The sequence below is a fragment of the Micropterus dolomieu genome, linkage group LG17 (assembly GCF_021292245.1).
Source record: "Micropterus dolomieu isolate WLL.071019.BEF.003 ecotype Adirondacks linkage group LG17, ASM2129224v1, whole genome shotgun sequence".
In the NCBI taxonomy this organism is placed as follows: Eukaryota; Metazoa; Chordata; class Actinopteri; order Centrarchiformes; family Centrarchidae; genus Micropterus; species Micropterus dolomieu.
Window position 1 is genome coordinate 33,483,414 of NC_060166.1, and position 22,067 is coordinate 33,505,480.

Below are 22,067 nucleotides of genomic sequence, written 5' to 3' on the forward strand. Positions count from 1 at the left end.
TATAATCACTGCATTTAAAGAACGATAGTCGACATTGAAGTTATTTCCTCACTAAGGTAGTAATCAATTAGGTAAAGTGTGTTTAACATCTTTGAGGTTCTTATAGGTTGCTCTAGCCACTGAAATTAACTTATCCTTGGGGCCTATTTTCCTGGCCACTAAATACCAACCTGGCAACCATACCAAGTGCACTGATCAATGAGAAGAGAGCTGTCGTTAACGGGCGTGGCTGGGGTGGTATCTGGCTCTAGGGCTATTCAGTCAGGTGCTATCTCAGAGTAAGCAGGGTAGACGTTCGGAAGAAGACAGTTAGAAGCCAGGCGAATCTCTTCGACACCAGCTTAAACAGTCCTCAGTCATACCTACTAGGGTAATACCCATAGGCCTAGAGGATCGGACCCTTTAAGACGGAGAGCTGGTCCAGTACCTCCTGAACAGGGGTGACTCGGGATCTAACAGGTTATATGGGTGAACTTGCCTGATGGGAGCGGATGTGTCCCCGTCGTCCCACCACTGTTTGGGCGGGTTGATGTACATGCACCACAGCTCCCAGTTGTAGCCATGGCCTGAGTTCTCATAGCGCTCCACATCAAACGTCTCGTGCTTGATGTTGTCGATGGAGGGCAGAATAATCCTCCTGTAGTCATCTTTAATACGGGCAAGAACCGGCTCGGCCCTGGCAAGAGTGTATACACATACACATGTATATACTTTACAGACACAAACTAAAAGACAGACTGCATAACATCTTTCACCCACTTACAGTGAAGTCCCTTAAGTAAGTAAGTAAGTAAGTAAGTAAGTAAAGTTTATTTGTATAGCACCTTTCGCAGATATTGTCTATTTATGCTGAGTGAACTGGATTGTGTACATAGTTTAGTTGACACTGAGCTGGAAAAAGAACAGGAAACCTACAAACAGGAGTCAAGTGTTTACGTCTTGGCTATATCAGTTCATCTTTTAAACAATTCCTTGAAATGTACTTTTATAAACAGGCTTCTGAGCATTGTTCTGTTTTATTGCTTGCTTTATGTCTTGTTTGTTATTTGATGAGCTATATGTCCTACTGTATCTCTCAAGTCTTATTCAACAGGCTCTACCCTTCTCCTTCTCGTCTTATCTGGAAACTTCTCAGGTGTGAAATTATTTTTTGTGTGTTCGTTGTATACTGCCTTTGCTATCCTTCGTCCTCTCTTTCAGTGATTCTGTAAAGCACTTTTCTTTAAAAGTGATACATGAAGTCTATTATTGTTGCTGTTATCATTATTTGTAATTCAGTGGGTCTTAACACTATTTGGTTCGGAATAATGAGTTCTAATTTTCATAAAGTGGCCAAGTGAAGTTGATTCTACCTGAAAGGAGAAAGGGGGATCCAAAGATGTTTTCAGAATATTAGTTTGCAATCCAGACATCGTTGACACCTACTATGTTTTTAAAGTAGGTATCAACATTTATTCCATTCACATGCCAGTCTTGCTCACCAGAATGCGGTGAACTCCACATGGGCGTCAAAAAATCCCGTCACCTCAGCCGTGGCCGCCTTCCAACCCTCAATTCTGGCACGGATCAGTCCCTCTCTCTTCTGGTTCCTGACGATCTTCACCAGACCGGGGTAGCGCTTGTTCACATACTCCTCTAGTGGTCCTTTCAGCTGCTCTGCAGTCCGTAAAACGAAGATTACACACCAAACACCAAATGTTATATAAATGTTATTTAAGGGTTGTACCAGAACAGGTTTACATGGTTTGATTTTCATAAAACACCATATTTTTTTTCTTACAGCACATTGCTGCAGCTCCTCTTTTCAACCGGTGAACACTTTGTTTTAACTATGGAGTGATACATCTAAATTATCTTTGTTGGGAGTTGCACATGCGCAGTTTGTAGTTAAGGACTACTAGCCAATCAGAAGCAGAGAAGGGCGGGTCAGTGAGAAGCAAACACGGCTTCATTTCAGCTGTACATGTTGCCGACCAGCTTAGCAACATGGACTGGAGCAAGAGTTTCAGAGTGGTGAGTTATTAATCTGTAACAAAAGTATCTTTCATCCATAAAGTTTTAACTGAGCTCTGTCTCTACATCACAGTAACAACTTTATGTCCATTGACTGCCTGGAGGGTAGCGAGTGTTTGGGAGGGAGAGGAGACAGGTGCTGCAGCTCAGTGTTTTTCCACCAGTGTTTTTGAGGGCGTGTCGGAGTAGCCGAAAGGGAAGTGGCTAGACTACAAACAAGCTGTTTTCAAGCAGTTCAGAGCAGAGTTTTCTGTGGGAGATGGGAACTCCCTTTGGGTTGGACTTTTGGCTTTTTCGCTATATAACTCAAAAAGCATAATACCACCGCTTTAACGTCAATTGTCGCAAATTCGCATCACACCGCTTCCATTCAGACTGCAGCTGAGATAGCGTATGTATTCCCCCATTGCCTGTTTGTGAATATTCGATACGTACCTAGGATCCTTTTGCAAGCACTGGTTTCTCGTTTATGCCTGTTGTCACTTATTTGCATCATACCTATATAATACCTGAATCTATTCTATGTTCTATAGACAAATTAACAATCTCCACTTAATTTAGCATCAGCTTGAAAGCAATTGATAACGAAAATAATACATTTTCTTATATATTTGTAAATAAAAACAGGCGTCAAGGAGATATTAAAGCCCTGTAGTTCCAGTTTTGCTGCACAGCACAGTACCTGATTGTGGCCTTTGACCTTTTAAATAAAAGGGAGTAAAAGAATTGAAAATTTCTCTGGAGCTCTTCATAAAGTATAACTTATGTTTATGTTTCTTCCTGTCCATCTACTACAGACCAGAGACTAGGAATAGCAAATAAAACCTGTATGACAATGTTACCATCTCAAAATTACAAAAGAAAATGCTGCAGAGTAATTGCATCAGCTGACAGAACAGATATGCCATACCATATCATATGCCACGTGTTTAAATAAGGATTGTTAATAGAATCTTAAAATACAGCTTGAAAGTATATGATCTGCTGGTGAGTACTGACCTGTACAGGCTGCTTAGCTTCAGTTATTTCCCCGTTCATTAGGATAATTATCGCATTATCTCTTGTCTTGGACTGACAAAGATAACCACTGTGATGTACGCCAAGCATCACTGATTACACTGACACAGACATACACAACCAAATGAAAAGCTCCACCACAAGTACACAATGATCAGTTTTTATGGAAAGTAAAGACACACAAATGACGCACACACTGAAAGATGACATAAATCTGCTCCCTCTGTTCCCTGCGATGCTGTTTTGAGTTTTCCAACAGACTCAACACAACAGAGTCTGCGGCTTCCTGAGCGTCATTGATTGCGCCACCTTTGATCTCTCAATCATCTCATCAGCCTTTCCCCCCCAGACCTAAACACTCACAACCCTTCTTCCTCTGCATCACATACACACACACTTAAGAATTCCCTTAAACAAAAACACATATCTCATGCTCTCTGTGTTTTCTTTCTCTTTCTTTCTGCCTCTTTTACTTCTTTCTCAATCACAAACTCATTTCCCATTCTGTGTCTTCTCTCTCTCACGCACACACATCACATCATTACAACACAGCCGTACACTGTGTACACAGTGTACACTATGAGGCCGTGGAGCTGGGTTACTCGTGCAGGCAGTGAGATTGGTGAGGGGTTATTTAATCCATTTATCCACAAAAGTCCAAATCCAACAATGAATTGATTGAACAAGTATTGCCTGTGTGCTTATTCCTTTGATCCCTATACCCCCATTGTCATTTTTTATCTGACATTACATTACATTTATTTAGCTTTTATCCAAAGATGTCAGAGGTCGCCCACCTATGGCGCAAATAGGGGTTAAATGTCTTGCTCAGGGACACACAGTGTTGGTTTGTGTCTTGTCCAATTCATCACCATTCCCTAAAATCCCCTTATCTAAAAAAAAAAAAAAAGTTCCTTCATCATGATGAACAGTAGCACTGCATATTTTTTTGAGCCAGTCCCATACATCATCCTGCAGCTGAAAATACTCACTAGAGCACCAAATGTGTTTTAAAGAATATTCTTGTTTTGGCCATCGTTTCTAAAGGTTTTGCTAGAATTCTACTCACTGAGTCGCGTGAGTGTTTGTGTTTCTTGCTGCTTTAGACATCTTATCAGTTGCAAGATCTTACAGTACAATATCCTTTTAAAGCGTTGACTTCCTTCCTGTTCTTCTTTATTTGTCTTTGCTCTCCTTCTCTCTCTTCCGGATGTCCAACAGCTTGTACGCTCTCTCTCCTCTCTGTCTGACCTCATTTATCTTAGAGCCTCTCTTTCTCTCGTTCTTTCTCTCTTTCTGCCACTTTCTTTAATAGCCTGGTTGCTCTTTCAGCCTCTCCTTTCATTCTGTCATACCTCTTCATCACCGTTGCCTTGTTCTTCCTTCGCCCTCCTTTTCACTTTGCTCATTTTCATACCCTCTAGCCCTCCTCACTCCTCGGCCTATTCTTTCTTTTTCAGTTTCATCTCTTCTTTCCTAATTTCTCTCCAACACCAGCACCCCTTGCTGTCTTGATCTTTCCCATACCTCCTCTCTCTTTTTTGCTCTGCCTGTTTTCACCACCTTTCCCTCCCCTCATCTCTTCCTCTGTCCCTTCATCTCCCAAATCCAAGCTTGGCAGCCCTGCCCAATAAATAAGACGGCAACATCTCTCCCGTGACATCCTATTGTGGTGCTCCGCCTCTTTCTGCCTGTCCTGCAAAAATTTGACACCATGAGTCACCTCAGCTGCTGCTCCTCAAAAGCAATGACCACGGCTTTTGTCATCACCTCAGGTCAATAAAGCCATTTTACCAGTTTGATGCCTTCATCCCATATAACAACACCTCAGAGGCACAGGCTCTGTGTTATGTTTGGAGTGTGTGATGTGTTTTTATTCCAACAGCTGAGACTAAGAATGCAACAGAGTTTAGAGTGCTACTCCAGCAATTATGTTACCTTTGGGAATGATAACGCATGTGTCGGCACCTATATGTGTAGATAATTTTCTAGATAATAAACATGGATTGTTGTCCATGGGCAAAAAAAATATCAGTCATTGCGAAAAGGCCTTACAGCAAATATTTAATAGAGTTGGGTGATTGCATCGACACCACACCCATATCTGGGACTATATCAGGGCCAAGAAATAGTTTGGCACAGACCCCCCGAGCAAACTGTGTCTTTTACACTTTACTTTTTTTGTACACATTACACAAAACAGATATAATAGATTAGTCAGTGAGCTTCAGATGTGCTGGTACGTGGATTTTGTTACCGTAGGACAGCACCAGGCTGCCTGTTTCCCTTTCTTTCCAATCTCTGACCTAAGTTAAGCTGACCAGCGGCTGGCTGTAGCTCTTCTCATCTATCTACTGTCAGGACAGAAAATAAGCATATTTCCCAATTACAAGTATTCCTTTGATGCCACTGCATAGATGTTTTATGTAATTATCATCTCTTACATTGTTCTGACAGTGTGGGTTTATGTTTGCAGAAAAATTAAATAGTCAAGGTAAAAACTGTTGCGATATACCGTATGTGTTGCTTTCAGCTCTTTAATCTCATTGAACCTGTGTCTTGTATCAAACCAAGAGGCCTGTCTTTTACTCCTGTTGTTCTGTACTCTTCATTGGCCTCTACAGGCAAATACTTTACGATACAGGGTATCAAATCAGAAGGAGTAAAAGACGTTGCTACTTTCCTCATTTGGGATTTGGCATAAGAAATCTTCCATTTTTACTGACCGTCATCGCTGTTGTCATCCACCAGGATGATTTCTTTGAGCAAATGAGCTGGAGTGTGATTGACAGCTGTGTGGATTGAACGTAGGATCACCGACAGAGCCTCGTTGACAAAGATGAAGATGAGGGCGATCTGTGGGAGGTCTCTCGGGTAGCTGATCGTTCCGCATCTGCACAGAGACACACAAACACCCCACACCATCTGTAAAATAAAAACTTTCCATGCCTGCCTGTGAAGTCTGCATTCTGGGCTTTGCACTGTGGATATACAACACCACCCTACAGTGATATTGCATGATATGATTGTCTTATATGCTTACTTATTACTTATGATTGCTCATATGATACTCAATATTGTGTGACATGCTTATCTTAGGTAACTCAGCATTTAAGACAGTTAGAAGCTAGTGCTGAATAACAGGAAACCGAGCTCTGACAATAATACACTCTGACACACTTCACACTTTTCTGAATACAGTCACACATGACAGCCCTTAAGGCACACTAGAAATATTCTACACCTATTGACAACTTCCATATAAGGTAATATGGAACGTGCAGCTGGGTGATGTCTCATCAACATATACACAGCTGAGCAGAAGAGTAGTCAGACCCTTAATTAGGTAGTGCGCAGGATGGGTCTCCAGATACATCTGTATTAATAAAGGTGTGATTTGAATCTGATCTCTCGTCTCTTCTAAGTCCTTTTCCATCAAACAACTCGGGGAAGTCGTTGTACTTCAACAGCACACATCTTCCATCATTGCTATAAAAGACCAAACTGCCTCCATGGAGCTGCTGACATCTTATCCGATGAGGCTGACAATCAAATCATATATTGCTTCCTGTTCAACGATCTAAATTTACTTTTTCACATCTGTCTGTAGATAAATCTGCAGCAGACACACTTTACTGATGATTATTTTCATTGTCAATAATCTATTGATTATTTTCTTGATTAATCGATTAGTTATTTGGTCTGTAGAATTTCAGAAAATGGTGAAAAATGTCGATCAGCGTTTCCCAAAACTCCAACTACCTAAAGATATTCAGTTTACTTTCATACAGGAGTAAAGAAACCAGATTATATTCACATTTAAACTGAAATTAGGGAAGTTTTCCTTTTTTTAAAAAAAATTACTCAAACTGATTAGCCTAGTAGATAACCAAAATAGTAAAAGAGGCAGGGTGAGGTTTCTTAAGTTCTGTAAGAGTTGAAGAGGAAACATTCTTATTTCCTTTTAGCAATAATCTTCTTGCCTTTGTGAAATGAAATGTTAATAGCAATTCTATAATAAATCCAGCATTGTTTTAGGCTTTTTGGTAGAAAACCATCAAAATAGATGCCAACATGGTCATTACTGAATTAACAATGAATTAACAGAATTAACAATAGTTTTGTTATTTATATAAGATATTTGACAGGAAGCCCTGAGATTTTGGATACCTAAATTATCGCAGGAAAAAGCCAAAATATTACAAACATGATGATGGAATAATGATGTATGTTAGAAAGGTACTGCATTCAAAGACACTATTTTATTTTTTTATTTTTTGGAACAAAAGGGAATACAGTTTGAAGAAGTTTCCCAAATGAAACCAAGCAGAAGTGCAACAGTCTGAGGGGGACGTATTAAAAAGAAAAACATACCACACTGAAATTGAAAATATAAGTACATAATGTACAAGGCAAGAGATGCCACAAATATTATGGTAATGATAGGAACTAACAGGAGGAGACAGGGATGATGCAAATAAGCATAACCAGTAACAGCAGTGTACAGCAGATAAGAGAACAGTGTGAGAGTGTGAACTTGACACATTACAAGTACAGCTTCATTGACTCTGAATATGACTGTAAGAGCCAGATCATCAGCTGAAGGTTCTTCTGTAGACATTTCTGAACTGCAGTTACTTGTTACTTTTCAGCCGATATACATGTGGATACTGACATATCTGTGATAAGCTAAAATCGCTTGTGCCGATGTAACATACCTCTCTATTTGCTACATATGTAACATGTTGGGGAAAGCAGATTTAGACAAATTTAATCTACCTGAAAAGACTGAGCAGATTTACATTACATATCAATAAATTACCATGTTTGTTCTTTATACTATTTGTAGTTTGACATTTTGTTCTTTGTTTTTTTTCCATCTCTCTCTCTCTCTCATGCTCGCTCTCTCTTATTTCACCACCAACTCCAGCTGCCCAGTATAAAGGGACCTTCAGCCAAACATTACAGACTCTAGCTTACATGCTGCTGCTAAGCCTGAAGATATCACACCCCAACACACTTCACACACCACTTTGATCCCAGCAACATAAAAGACCCCCGAGTGACAAGTGACAGTGCTAGATTCAAATGCCTCAACTCCACCACTCCCAAAACACATGCAGCTGGTGGCAGCTATGGGCTGAGGGCTTTCTCGTCATTGCTGACTTTCAAATAGAGGGGCTGTTACTCGCTCAATCAGGAATGTGGGCCAGACAGAGACTCTTTAAGGGAGCATTTCAATAAATTGCACAGAGTTTTTAGGAATAGCACCAGTTGATGTACAGACACTCAAAGATATGCTAGCACAATTCACCTTTTATACTTCCTAAGGTGCTAATCCAAGGACTGCACCTGTGTGTGTGTGAGAGAGAGAGAGAGAGAGAGAGAGAGAGAGAGAGAGAGGGTTGCATGCCTGGAGATCAATAGCCAGTCTGATAGTGCAACTTCATCAAATATGAGAGTACAAGGCAAAGAGGGAGAGAGAGAGAGAGAGAGAGATTGAATTGGGCAGGTGAAGAACCCTACAAATGAACACATGCGTTCTGCAAAAAGTGCTCTAAATCTCAAAACCAAAACTATGTCATGGTTAGATACCACATGGGGTACATTAAAATTTTATGTTTATCCGCTTCACATGTAGGCCTACTCACTTGCTGGGCCGATAGTCCGGTATGGTCCGATCCAGAGAGATTCTATCACTGAGGTAGGCGTTGTAGCCATACTTTTCCCTCAGCTGTTTAGCGTCACTCTCCTCAGCTGGCGACAGTGTGGCAGGGAAGCCGCCTTTACCCCGACCCCCGAAGCCCTCAATCAGGCCCAGAGATTTGGACAGACCTGGGTGAGGCAAACGAGATTACTAGATTACATGTCAGGATTTTGTCTGGCGGTGCCACTCTCCTCCCACTACTACTGCCTTCTGTGGCTTAAAGCTGATAGCCTGCCTCCCCGTCACAGCTCCAACCTCTCATGAACATTCAATATGTAGTCTGTCAAAAGAGGTGAACCTCTGAGTTGAATTCACATCATAACAAGTGCTGGCACAAATTCACATGGAATACCTTCAATACAGGGACAATTTTAGGGCTTCCTACTCTTACTAAGGTCAGTAGTATCTGTACACTCAGTGATGAAAAATACACATGAAACTGATGAAACTAACGATAAAATATTTATTTTTAAAAGGTAAAGTATCTAGGCTGCAAGCTGCTAATGAAGCTTCAAGGCGTTCACTGATTCAAATTAGGGATACAACTAGAATAATCTAGGTTCCTTTACCAACTAAATTTGCAGTTTAGTCTGTCCAGACTCATAATATAAGTATAAGTATAAAAGAGTATTTTTTAGCTGAATGGAAGTTATCACTATATTGATGATACAAACTAAGTCTGATTACAGTGAATATACATTGTTGAACGGATTAATGAACGATCTAAACAAAATATGGTGATTTCTTTTCCTCCTGCCATTTTTATAAGCAAAGCCTCTCTATGAATTGTAGATGAAACTCACTCGCAGGATCACAATTAGCTGGGCACACTCAACAAAAACGTTGCAATCACATGATTCCGATAACACTCAAAATTCAAAATAAAAGTGAAAGGCAGAACAGACAAGACAGAGGAAAGCCTGTACTGTACTAGTTTTTGTTTATTCATGGTAAACTCCCAGTCAATGTATGTGTAAAATCTGGATTTGGCCAATTAATTCTTAATTTATGGCTAAAAATCTATTTTGACGTCACAATGACCTTTGACCTTTGAGTCAAAAGGTCACCTATTCAGTGTCCGACCAACTATGAAATGGAGAGATGGACAACCCGAAAACATAATGCCTACAGCTACGGCTATTGCCAGCACAGAGGCATAATGAGATAGTAGTGTGACTGGGTGTATTTGTGGCTGGCAGAGTGATTAAAGTGATTCTCCTTCAGCGTGATAAGTGTTCAAGCCTCAGTGTTGGCAAACATCCTGCTGAAGTGTCCTGACAGCACTAAATCCCTAAAAGCTCCTGCTCCACTGTCGACCCTGACCTCTGACATCCCTGGTGGAAGAAAGACTTTGGCCCTTCAGGGAAACATAAGCAGCCCACAATGATTTGAAAATATGTATTGACTTAATTTTAGTCAATTGGAAAAGTTAAAAGGAAGAGAAGTTAAAACGTTGCTCTTTTTCCATAAATGTAGGATAACTTGTATTTCTGCAGCAAAATTTAGTAACATTTAAACCCAAACTTGTATTTATAATCAAATGTTTTATTACAGATCAACATTTCAGTGGTGATCTTTGCTACCCAGCTGCAGAGGTTGGTGACATTTTCTTCACATGTCAGGAATTGGATTTATAGTTTTGACAGGCAGTGCATTCTCTCAAACATGCTTAAAATGAAATAATGTGACAGGTGTTAGGGCAGAAATTGGCTCTATAGCCTTACACATTAATTTACCACATTTTCATGTCAGGGCCACAAGGCAAAGTCAAGGGAAAGTCAAACAGCATTGTTCTTTCACAGGCTCATCAAGGGAAATCAGGTTGACATGTTATTTCAGTTTAAATGTTACACTGCTCTTTACCGTTTAACTGCCTGTAGACCACGTCCTCCAGCGAGCTGAGTCTCGTCAGCAGAACCTCGTGGCTGATGCTGGGCCCCTGCGCCGTCCTGTTGCCCCGGGGCCTCTTCCCGTCCGCCGGAGCCTCTGTACCGGCGTCTTGGACGCTGCGTGTGTTGCACTTAGACCAATATGTTATGAACCCAGCAACCACAATCACATTCAGTACCATTAAAACCCTCCATCTTCTGAACACATAAGCCATTAAAAAGTCGCCGGTGTCCGGGTTCCGAGTGGTGGGGAGGGAGGGAGGGAGGTGGGGGGGCAGGAGGAGGGAGAGTCTCCGGAGAAGCTGTACGTGTCACAAATTCAGGGCTCCCTCGGCTTGCAATGTGCGGAAAGCTGCAGAGATAATTCAGTAACCGGGTTAAATCTACAAACCTTATGGAGAAACAGCAAAGAAAAACAAAAATATTTCGCAATTTTGAGCCATTGCACTGATTCCATAAATCCCAAATCATCTCTTACCATTTGCTATAGGGGTTATTTTAGGTTTCATCCCCTTTTTGAGGAAATTTGGGGAGCCTAGCCATCTGCTTTCATCCGTGTCACCGCCACTTTAAGCCTGGTTTTAAGATCATGCACGCAAGATGCAAAACAAAGACACCAGCATATGTTGATCTTGAGGAACAGATACTCCTAAATAATTTAACAGTGAGGAGATTATCAAGTCTGTCTTTCACCCCCCTCCTTTGCGTCTAACTGAAGTCGGCAGTGATACAACTGAGCAGGACTGCGCGCAGAAAAATCCTTGCAGATGCTCAGCGTAAATCTTCTAAACGTTCAATATTTTTTCTTGCTCCACACAAGCCTGATCGCACATCGTTTCCCACTAGTCATACGTTGTAATATTCACAGTGCGATGCAATCGTGAAGACTGCACGAATTATGAGCCGATAGCAGCGGTTCAGGAGATGCAGCATCCTCCGGTGAATACATGCTCCGGGAGCGCAGCAGCAGCAAAGAAATGCGTCCTGATTTCTCGTTTTCCTTCATTCAGTCAGCACATACTAACGTGTTCCTGTTATTCTGCACGCCTTGTTTGATATCCCTTGTTATTTCCTTCAATTCTCCTTATAACCCACACAGCTCTAAATAAAGGCGCAGGGAAAAACGTGGCGTGGATCCAGCGACGTTTTACTTCTCAGCAGGTCAGGGGTGGGTGGGGTGTCTGTTCACTGCCACCCAATTATCTACAATTGGAGAAAATTTAAATATTTAGCTGCTTCCCCCACAGAATGGTTCTTGGATTGTCTAGAGGTCTTTAATGGTGGATTTTTGTCCTTTATAGACTGTTTTCACCAAAGAGGTGAACACTGTGAGACAATGTTTCACAGAGACTACTCTCTTCAGAGATGTCATTACCCTCACAGAGCCGGTATAGACAGTAGCTAAGCTGATTCTATAGTAGCCTGAAATCGTTTAAGATTGCCTCCTCAGGGAAAAATCTCATCAAATTAAGGCAACTGCTGGGAAAAGTTTGAGAACATCTGATATGACACCCTGTGGTTTCTCTTCATCCCCTAAAGCAAATTATCTGGTGGAATAATTGAATGACAGAAGTAGCCTATTCTTACTTACATTAGTGAGGAATGTCAACCCACAATATAAAAATAGGCTACTCTACAAGTAAAAGTGCCTCATTCTTAATTTAATGTAAGTTGTAAGGCTGCTTGTTCTTGCCTCTACTTGCATTCTTTTGCTGATAATCTTGTTATATAGACTAGAAATTATGAGTAGCTGCTCCCGGATACTTTTATTCACTTACAGTAGGTTTTGGAATTTTCAACACTTTTGATCCCTACCACACAAGGACAGCCAACCTAACAGCACTGCGTGTACTGCAGTGACCAGAAACGTAAGCTAAAGCCAATTAGCAGCAAGATTCCCACCTTTACTACAGAAGATTGCAGTGCCAGCAACCAAAATCCAGAAGTGAACGTGTAAGCGAATGAACTACGTGTAAATGACAATACTTTACCATGGACTCAAAACAGTGGACAAGAGCATGCTAACACATGGCTAATTAGCACTAACAAGACTACCAAGAAAGGGGGGCTGTGTATTGGGTAATAAATCCAAAAGTGGTAGTCCTCACTGGTACTCTCAAAGCCTAAAAGTAATTAATTTCCCTGGTCAATGGGAGGACGAATAACAGGCTGAACCCAGCGCCATGAGATTTGTGATGCAACTGGCTGGCCTGCATGATCATCCAGGCAGTGTGCCTTTTTAACCCCCATTCTTAGTAGGATACAGCTGTGGATAGCTGAGAAAGAGCGTTAGCAACAAACCTCTCCAACAACCAACTGGTGATCCAATTTGCACCACTGTCACAGGAACTGACAGTGGTGCAAATAGGTATCAATGATGTAGTAAAAAAACAGTCTGAAGTGTAGAAACTTCACTTTATTGATCTGTTTAACACAGTCAGCTCTCTGAATTCTGAGGTGTTTATCATGGCCCTCTACCACCAGGAGGAGTTGAGAGATTCAGCAGATTGTTGGCTCTGAACACATTGCTCCCTATCCATTCAGTGCACGCAAGACAGATGGACTTTGCCTTAAGAAGTCAGGAGTACAATTGTTCAGCTCTGCATCACTCATGTTCCCTCTGCCAATGACAACAGACAAGAGGAATCAAAACAAGAAGACACGAGGCACAGTGCAGCAGAAACCTTGAAGGAGAGCCTCACATTTTCAGCTTTTTGACACATTTTTCACAGTTATGGCACCAAAAGCAATAATAATGCATGTGGCTTGTTTGCTACTTTCAACAGGCTAACAAACCTTCCTGTGCCAGTAGCCTCTGAACTTTAATCTACCAGGCCCTGCAATGAATTTGCCTAGATAGCGTCAATGTTGCAATATCAGGCAGAGGATATGTGGTCCTTGTGGCCACTTAAAATCAATTCCAATAGCATGACACACTTTGATCTAATCAACCATAAAAACCTTATGTTACACAACATCGGAAAATCCTCCTCCTGTTGCCTTGATATTATACCAACAGGCTTTTTTTTTAAATAATGTTTCTAGCATGTCCTCAGATCTTCTACAAATTTTCAGCATGTTTCTACTTTCAGGTTTTGTCCCATTCCCCCCAGTAATGAGCAGTTACAGACCCATATCAACCCTCCAAATTGTAAAAACAGTTAAACAACTGCTTGGCACTAAAAACTGTTTTGATGACTCCCAGTCAGGATTTCAACCCCCCTGAAACCAACCAAAAACAATACTGATCAGGCTGAAATTTCACCACAAACCCACACATTAACTTTAGCAGCTCCAATAAAGTGCAGCTCACAGTCCAAAACTGTGCTGCGCTTCTGTTTAAGATGTATATATCCCCTACTGAGAAATGTAGTTGAACTAGTAATGGCGCTACTTGTAGCGACGCTACTGCCCAACACTGCAGAAGTAAATAGGTATATACCACTGTAGACTGGCACTAATGAAGCATTCCCACACCACATATAACCCACATAAGTGGGGTGGGTTGGATACCCAACTGCATCTCTACTCTTGAAGATACTTGTTCAGGTCTGTGTTTGGTTCATGCATCTTCAATCCTTTGCAGGCACCAACAAAATTAGAACCTCTATCTGTCCTGATGTGCTTTGGAGCACCACAGAGAGAGAAGAACCTAATAAGTGTGTTGATGAAGCTCAATTTGCACTGCACTTACACACAAACAGCACAGCTCACCTTTTTTGCATGACCTCCCCAAGTGCGCAGTGCAGAAACTTCCCAGGGTCCAAACATACCGAGTAAGTGAAAGGGGGTGTGCAGCCTTTCAGCTGGTAGATCTGACATCTGCTATTGTCTAATCTTGTCCCAAAGCTTTCTGGTGGCAACACATTTAAAGACTGTGCTCTGAAGATATCTCTTTCCTTCTACCAGCGATAATCTATGAGCCAGAATGGAAGAGTATAAAGTAGATTAATGTATTTCTTTGGCCGTGGCATACAGAGACCCTGACACCTACTCCTTCATGGTGGAACAAGAATAGACCCCTGTGGTTGTCCATTTTTAAAGTAAAAAGTTAGATTTACAGTGGAAAAAGAATCACATGCTAATAGTTTAGGTTTATTGTTGAACTAATGTGCTAAAACATTATACAGGACTTCAATTCACGGCATTAAAATGTGTGAGTTTGTGCAGAAATGGGTCACCCAGATAGCTGCTCAAGGAGTTTGGTAACTCAGCAGCTTACTGAGAGACATGCCAGCACTGATCTGTAGACAACCCAGGGGAAAAGAGACAATCTGAGTGTGTCTGAGAGAGAGAGAGAGAGAGAGAGAGAGAGAGAGAGAGAGAGAGGGGAAAAGAAAGGTATAGTGAGATCTAAACCAGTGCTAGATTGTGTGAGACGAATCAAGAAACAGAAAGAAACATCAAGGGAGAAGAAGAGAGAGAGCATCAGTAAGAAGCACACAAGGAGGCAGAGATAACTAAAAAAATGAAAAAGAGAGTTTTAGAAAAGGCGGGAGTAGAGCGCAGACACTGGGGAGAAATCAAAACTCAAAGAGAGAAAAATTCCTAAAGCAGTAGAAAGAGACGCGCTGAGATGCAGGAGAGAACAAAAGAGTGAATTGTAAGAGGAGAGACTGTGTGACAGCAGCACAAAAGACAACCGTGTAAAAAAGTGCAAGAGTAGATATGACTTGATATTTGTTGAAGGGGTGAACATGATAGTCTCAAGTACTCTTGTCAACCCCTCAAGTTGCTGTAGAGGAGCTAGTCAAGTGGTGGACATTACATGTTTGAAGTAGGCAAACTGAACTAAATCCAACCTCTGGAAAAAAGTAAAAACTCTGAGCCTGGCTATGCTCTGGGGATGCAATCAGTTTAACGTTTGTGTGTGTGCCTGTTTTCTTTATCTGTCTATCTAGAGTATCTTTACAGTTTGCACTACATTTGCCCATGAACAAATGAATATCCATAGCTGTGTATAGCTCAGTTTAAACATTATTGAGAGACCTACAACTAAACTGTGCTTAATCAAAGATGGGTAGTCTGATTTATGGTGATTTACATATGTATGGGTATTGATGTTTTTTTGCACATGGCTCTCTATTGTTTATTTGTTTGACTTGTAATGTCTATCTACAATTTACAGTTAGGGTCCTTGGTATAAATAGGAACCAATCTTTGGTTCCTCAGATGCTACCCGGAAGCACAGACATTTTTTGACACACGCACACACACATACACACCACATACATAGACAGATAAAGAGCATTTTGGGAACGAGTACAAGATTGCTACTGCATATATACAAAAAGTTTAATCTTGGTCAACCATCAAGTCTGAGGATGTCAGAGGCCTCCAAGCTTATGCATTACTCCTGTGAGGATGTTGTAATGTGATGAATGAACTTCACTTTATGCAAGAGTTAGATATACCAACTAACATGAAAGTTGTTATTTCCAAGTTGCCTTTCGAGCTAAGAGAACAGTGGAGAGCCAAAGCTCATGACATTTGGGAAGCCTCCAGTGACAGAGCTCATTTCTCAGACGTGGTCGCATTTCTTGAGAGACCTGTAAGAATTCTGTCAGACCCAATTTTTGGAGACATTGAGGGTGCAAGCCTACCACAAAGGGCTGCTGGCTTAAATACATGCATTTGTTTTGGATGCTTGTGTATGGGACACATGAGTAGGAAGTGTGATAATCGCTTGACCTGTGAAGTTTGTGATAAACAGCATCCCACTGTGCTCCATATCAGGAAAACTAATGTGGAGTCAGAACAAACTCCTGAGTCACCTGGAGTTAAACCGTCAACAGTATCACAGACAAGTGGACATACAGGTGCTGGAAAGGACAGCTGTATTCTTTCTTTTGTTCCCATACAGTTCAAATCCACAAAAGGAAGCAAAGTCATACAGACGTATGCACTTTTGGATCACGGTAGTTCAGCTACATTCTGTTCAGGGGAGCTTAGTGAAAAGTTAAGCATTACAGGAAAAAGGAATAATTTTCTCTTAAAACTTTGTGACATGAAAAGGTTGTTCCAGTATACTCCATATGTGGATTGGAGATGTCTGGTTTCGAGGAAAACAACTTAAATTTTCCCAGAGGTCCTTACACAGAAGAAGATGCCAGAAACAACAGACAACATTGCTACAGCTACAGATGTTAAAAAGTGGCCTCATCTGTCAAAAATTCACATTCCCAGCTTAAAGGCCAAAATTGACATGTTGATAGGAACCACGTTATTGGAACCATGGGAACATGTCAACAGCTGTGAAGGTGGCCCATCCGCTATAAGAACATTGTTGGGGTGGGTCATCAATGGTCCTTTAATTGGAAACGGAAGTGCTGTTGACTTGGAGCATCCTTCTGTTGTGGTAAATAGGATTTCTGTATCAAACTTGGAGATTATGCTGAAAAATAGTATAATTATGACATCAATGAAAAGACCTCAGATGACAAAGAGATGTCCAGAGAAGACTGCAGATTTATGGAAATCATGGAATCTTCTGCAGCATTACAGGAAAAGAGGTACTGGTTGAAGTTGCCTCTTAAGAAACAGAGATCTTTCTATCAAATGACTTTGCAGTGGCTAAACAAAGAATACTTGGGTTGAGAATGAAGTCTGGGAATAATTCAACTTCGCACAAGGAATATTCCAGCTATCTTAACAAGGTTATTGACAAAGTCTATGCGGAGCAAGTACCTCCGGAGCAGTTGCAATGTGGAGGTGGTAAGATGTGGTCCATCCCGCACCACAGTGTCTACCATCCCAGAAAAGGCTCTTTACGGTGTTTGATTGTGGCGCTACCTATAAAGGAAATCATTCAGTTATTGCAAGGACCAAACCTCACCAGCTCACTCTTAGGAGTTCTCACTCCATTCAGGCAGGAGCCTGTAGCAGTTATGGGGGACATACAGGCTGTGTTTCATCAAGTGAAGGTGGTAAAACAAGACAGAAATCTTCTTCCTTTCCTCTGGTGGCCAAACAGGGACTTGAGCAAGGAACTTCAGGACTATAGGATGACTGTACATTTGTTTGGAGCAGTTTCATCACCTACAGTTGGGAGAACAAGTATTTGATACACTGCTGATTTTGCAGGTTTCCAACTTACAAAGCATATAGAGGTGTTTTGGGTCGTTGTCATGCTAGAAGACCCAGTCACGACCCATTTTCAATGCTCTTACTGAGGGAAGGAGGTTGTTGGCCAAGATCTCGCGATACATGGCCCCATCCATCCTCCCCTCAATACGGTGCAGTCATCCTGTCCCCTTTGCAGATAAGCATCCCCAAAGAATGATGTTTCCACCTCCATGCTTCACGGTTGGGATGGTGTTCTTGGGTTGTACTCATACTTCTTCTTCCTCCAAACACTGAGAGTGGAGTTTAGACCATAAAGCTCTATTTTTGTCTCATCAGACCACATGAACTTCTCCCATTCCTCCTCTGGATCATCCAGATGGTCATTGGCAAACTTCAGACGGGCCTGGACATGCACTGGCTTGAGCAGGGGGACCTTGCGTGTGCTGCAGGATTTTAATCCATGACAGCGTAGTGTGTTACTAATGGTTTTGTGGTCCCAGCTCTCTTCAGGTCATTGACCAGGTCCTGCCGTGTAGTTCTGGGCTGATCCCTCACCTTCCTCATGATCACTGATGCCCCACGAGGTGAGATCTTGCATGGAGCCCCAGACCGAGGGAGATTGACCGTCATCTTGAACTTCTTCCATTTTCTAATAATTGCGCCAACAGTTGTTGCCTTCTCACCAAGCTGCTTGCCTATTTTCCTGTAGCCCATCCCAGCCTCGTGCAGATCTACAATTTTATCCCTGATGTCCTTACGCAGCTCTCTGGTCTTGGCCATTGTGGTGAGGTTGGAGTCTGTTTGATTGAGTGTGTGGACAGGTGTCTTATATACAGGTAACAAGTTCAAACAGGTGCAGTTAATACAGGTAACGAGTGGAGAACAGGAGGGCTTCTTAAAGAAGAACTAACAGGTCTGTGAGAGCTGGAATTCTTGCTGGTTGGTAGGTGATCAAATACTTATGTCAATAAAATAAAAAATTACAGACCTCTACATGTAAGTAGGAAAACCTGCAAAATCAGCAGTGTATCAAATACTTGTTCTCCCCACTGTAGCTGTGGTAGCTATGCACTAAGGAGATCTGCTACTGGCAATCAATCTGACCTTTCTGCTGAGACCGTTAAACCTGTTAAACAAAACTTTTATATGGGCGACTGTTTGATGAGCTTGAGCTCAGATATGGAGGCCATCCAGGTGGTTAAAGAGCTCAATGCTCTCTGTGAAAGAGGTGGATTCATACTGGAAAAATGTATCAGCAATGGCTAGTCAGTTTTGCAGACAATTGTAAAAGATCAGCGGGCTAAGGACTTAAAGGAGCTGAATTGTGATAGATAATCTGTCAATGGAAAGAACTTTAGTAACTTTAGTAATGGTGTGTTGAGTCAGACTCCTTTAAGTTTAAAATCATACCACACGTGGCATGTTGTCCATCACAAGCTCAGTGTATGATCCTTGGGGTATTTTGGCACCAGTCACTTTGTCTGCAAAGAAGATGCAACAGGAGCTCTGCAGGAGAAAGTGTGGATGGGACGATCCCAGATATCTTGACACAGTGGAAGCAGTGGATGAAAGTTATTAAGTTGCTGATTTTTAACAGATTGGGCAGATTTATAAAGTCGAAGGACTTTGGAGTGCCGATACACAGGCAGTTACATCACTTTGCTGATTCCAGTAAGGATTGCTATGGGACTGCATCTTACATCAAGCTGCAGAATTGTTGAAATGAGGTTCATGTTTCTGTTGGGCAAAGCCAGAGTCATACCACTAAAGTCCATAACTATTCCACGATTGGAACTAACAAGTGCAGTCGTTGCTGCCAGAGTGGATGTGATATTAGTAACAAAGATTTCAAACCTTTTTGCCAAACAGGATTGCTGCCGTTAGAGAGGTTTCAAACCCTTACCAATGGAGTCACATCAGCTCCAAAGAAAACCCTGCTGATGCTGCATCCAGAGGAGTGTGCCAACCGCCAACCGCTATTCTTCAGGAAGTCAGGCACCTGACTTCCTGAAGAATAGCGGTTGGCTAAAGGGTTCAATGTTTCTATGGAAGTTGGAGAAAGATTGGCCAGCAAGGTATGACGCTGACATCAAAGTGGAATCTGATGATCCAGAGGTAAAAAGGGAGACCTTGGTGAACAATCCAAGGAGCTCTTATTCTAGCTGGGGTTGAATTGAGTTTCTATCCACCGGCAGTATCTCATCATTGTGGCGACTTTGGATAATGATGGACTCCACAATATTATGTGTGAAGTGGAAGCCATTCTTAACGATCGTCCTATTACAAAGCTATCTGACGATCCCAACTATCTGGAACCTCTCACACCAAATCATCTCCTGCTACATAAAGGGAAAACCAGCTTTGCCGCCTGGACTTTTTGAACCCTCGGACATGTATTTGAAAGGTTGATGGAAACAGGTTCAACATCTTGCGGATTTGTTTTGGAGAAGATGGATCCTAGAGTATCTGCCATTGTTGCAAGAAAGGCAGAAGTGGAGCCAAAGGAAGAGGAGTCTAGTCTCAGTAAAATAACTTGAAGTAAAAGTACTCATTATGTTGACTAACCCATTTGAGAATAATATATTATATAATTGGATTAAACTTATTGGTGCACTAAAGTGTCACTTTATGTTGCAGCTGGAAAAGGTGGAGCTTTAAATGCTGCTTGGTAGTTCAATCTATAATAACTATAATAACAGACCAGAATGTATTTGTTAATTGATTGATTAATAACCAGAGTAGTAAATAGTAACTAAAGCTGCCAAATAAATGTAATGGAGTGAAAAGTACAATATTCCCATTGATGATTGATTCCCAATGTAGTGGAGTACAATTAGAAAGGATCATAAAATAGAAACAGTCAAGTAAAGTACAAATACCTCACAATTGTACTTCAATAAAATACTTGAGTAAATGTACATAAATACCATCCATCACTGCTAATGTATCACTTAAATCGATGTGTGTACACAGTATATTCGATATATGTAAGTAAAAGGATAAATGTAAATACAGTAAGATTGTTGATTGACGTTGGCGGTAATGACTCCTGGTTACGCCAATCGGAGGTGACGAAGATCAATGTTGAGTCTGTGAGTTTTCTCTGGACCCCTGTCAAATCTGACCAGTGATGACATGTATAGCCGCATGTCGTCATTTTGCCGCTGGTTGTCGAGGTGGTGTCCAGCAAACGATGTGGGCTTTGTAGATCATTGGCAGACTTTCTGGGAGAGACCTGGTCTGATTCGGAGAGACGGCATCCATCCCACTTGGGAAGGAGCAGCTCTCATTTCAAGAAATCTGGCCAAGTTTGTTAGTGGACCAAATCCATGACAATCCAGAGTTGAGACCAGTAAGCAGAGTCACAGTCTAACACACTTCTCTGCCCTTCTATTTCCGGAGTTACTTAGTGAAAACCCTATAGTGACGATGTCTGCCCCCCGACCATCGAAATTATTTAAATCAAAGGTAAACAGAAGAGGAGCTGTGCAAAAAAACTTCATAAAAATTAAAACCACAAGAGCAATAGTGCAAAAGAGTAGGAGAATGAAATGTGGACATCAGATCTCTCTCCTCTAAAGGTGTACTAGTATATGAACTAATATCAGATTATGATATTGATTTATTTTGTGTTACTGAAACCTGGCTGGGACATGGAGAATATGTTAGCCTAAATGAATCCATCCCTCCCAGTCATATTAATTCTCACATTCCTCAAGGCGCAGGCTGAGGAGGTGGAGTTGCAGCTATCTTTGACTCTAGCCTACTAATCAGCTCTAAACCTTCTCGTTCTTGTCCAAAACTGTGCCACAGAGTGCCTAACAGTCACACCTCTACATGTGTCAGACCACTATTTCATTCAGTTCACGTGTGGTGTCCGAACAATAATGCTGCGAGGATGTGTTGAGAAGAAATCCGCTTGACACTGTTCTTGATCATAAAAGTTTATTACATCAAGGAGTTCAGCATCAATTACAAGCTCTGCAGCAGCTTGGAGAGTGACCCAGCCCGATGAACACTCTGTCTCTCTGTACATCAAACATAGCTAATATAGGACATGTTTAAGTATCTGTTAGATACCATAGAAGGGTTTGAGTCTGCAAACTAAGGCTCCATATAAGGGCACAGTTCTATAGGATATGTGTAGGCAACTGTTAGACACCATATAAGGGTCTGAGTCTCCACATAACCACTAACCTCTGCTCTCCCCTTAAAAGGTCACTAATCCTCTATCCAGCTGCTACAGTGCTATGTTAAACTGTTATGCGTCAAATGCACATATATTATACACCACACACAGAACACCTACAGAGTTTAGTTTGCGGAGAAGATAAATTCTATGTTGCTCTCGCTTCACAATGGCGGCGCTGTTCATA

General features: G+C 41.5%; 1 protein-coding gene across 1 annotated transcript; it reads right to left on the bottom strand.

Moving 5' to 3' along the window:
• Nucleotides 1-387: 387 nt before the first annotated feature.
• LOC123986665 (polypeptide N-acetylgalactosaminyltransferase 17-like) lies at nucleotides 388-11,826 on the bottom strand. The gene is made up of 6 exons (XM_046075052.1): nucleotides 11,105-11,826; nucleotides 10,601-10,978; nucleotides 8,682-8,865; nucleotides 5,757-5,923; nucleotides 1,482-1,656; nucleotides 388-676 (listed from the first exon to the last, which is right to left on the bottom strand). The coding sequence occupies exons 2-6, from the start codon at nucleotides 10,839-10,841 to the stop codon at nucleotides 403-405; spliced, it is 1,041 nt and encodes a 346-aa protein (XP_045931008.1). The 5' UTR covers nucleotides 10,842-10,978; nucleotides 11,105-11,826; the 3' UTR covers nucleotides 388-402.
• Nucleotides 11,827-22,067: the final 10,241 nt, after the last annotated feature.

Coding starts and splice junctions, on each gene's coding strand:
- LOC123986665 (XM_046075052.1), bottom strand. CDS start 10,841: ATGGCTTATGTGTTCAGAAGATGGAGGGTTTTAATGGTACTGAATGTG. Junction 8,866..10,600: donor GGTCTACAGGCAGTTAAACG/GTAAAGAGCAGT, acceptor TGCCTCACCCAG/GTCTGTCCAAATCTCTGGGC. Junction 677..1,481: donor GTGGAGTTCACCGCATTCTG/GTGAGCAAGACT, acceptor CACTCTTGCCAG/GGCCGAGCCGGTTCTTGCCC.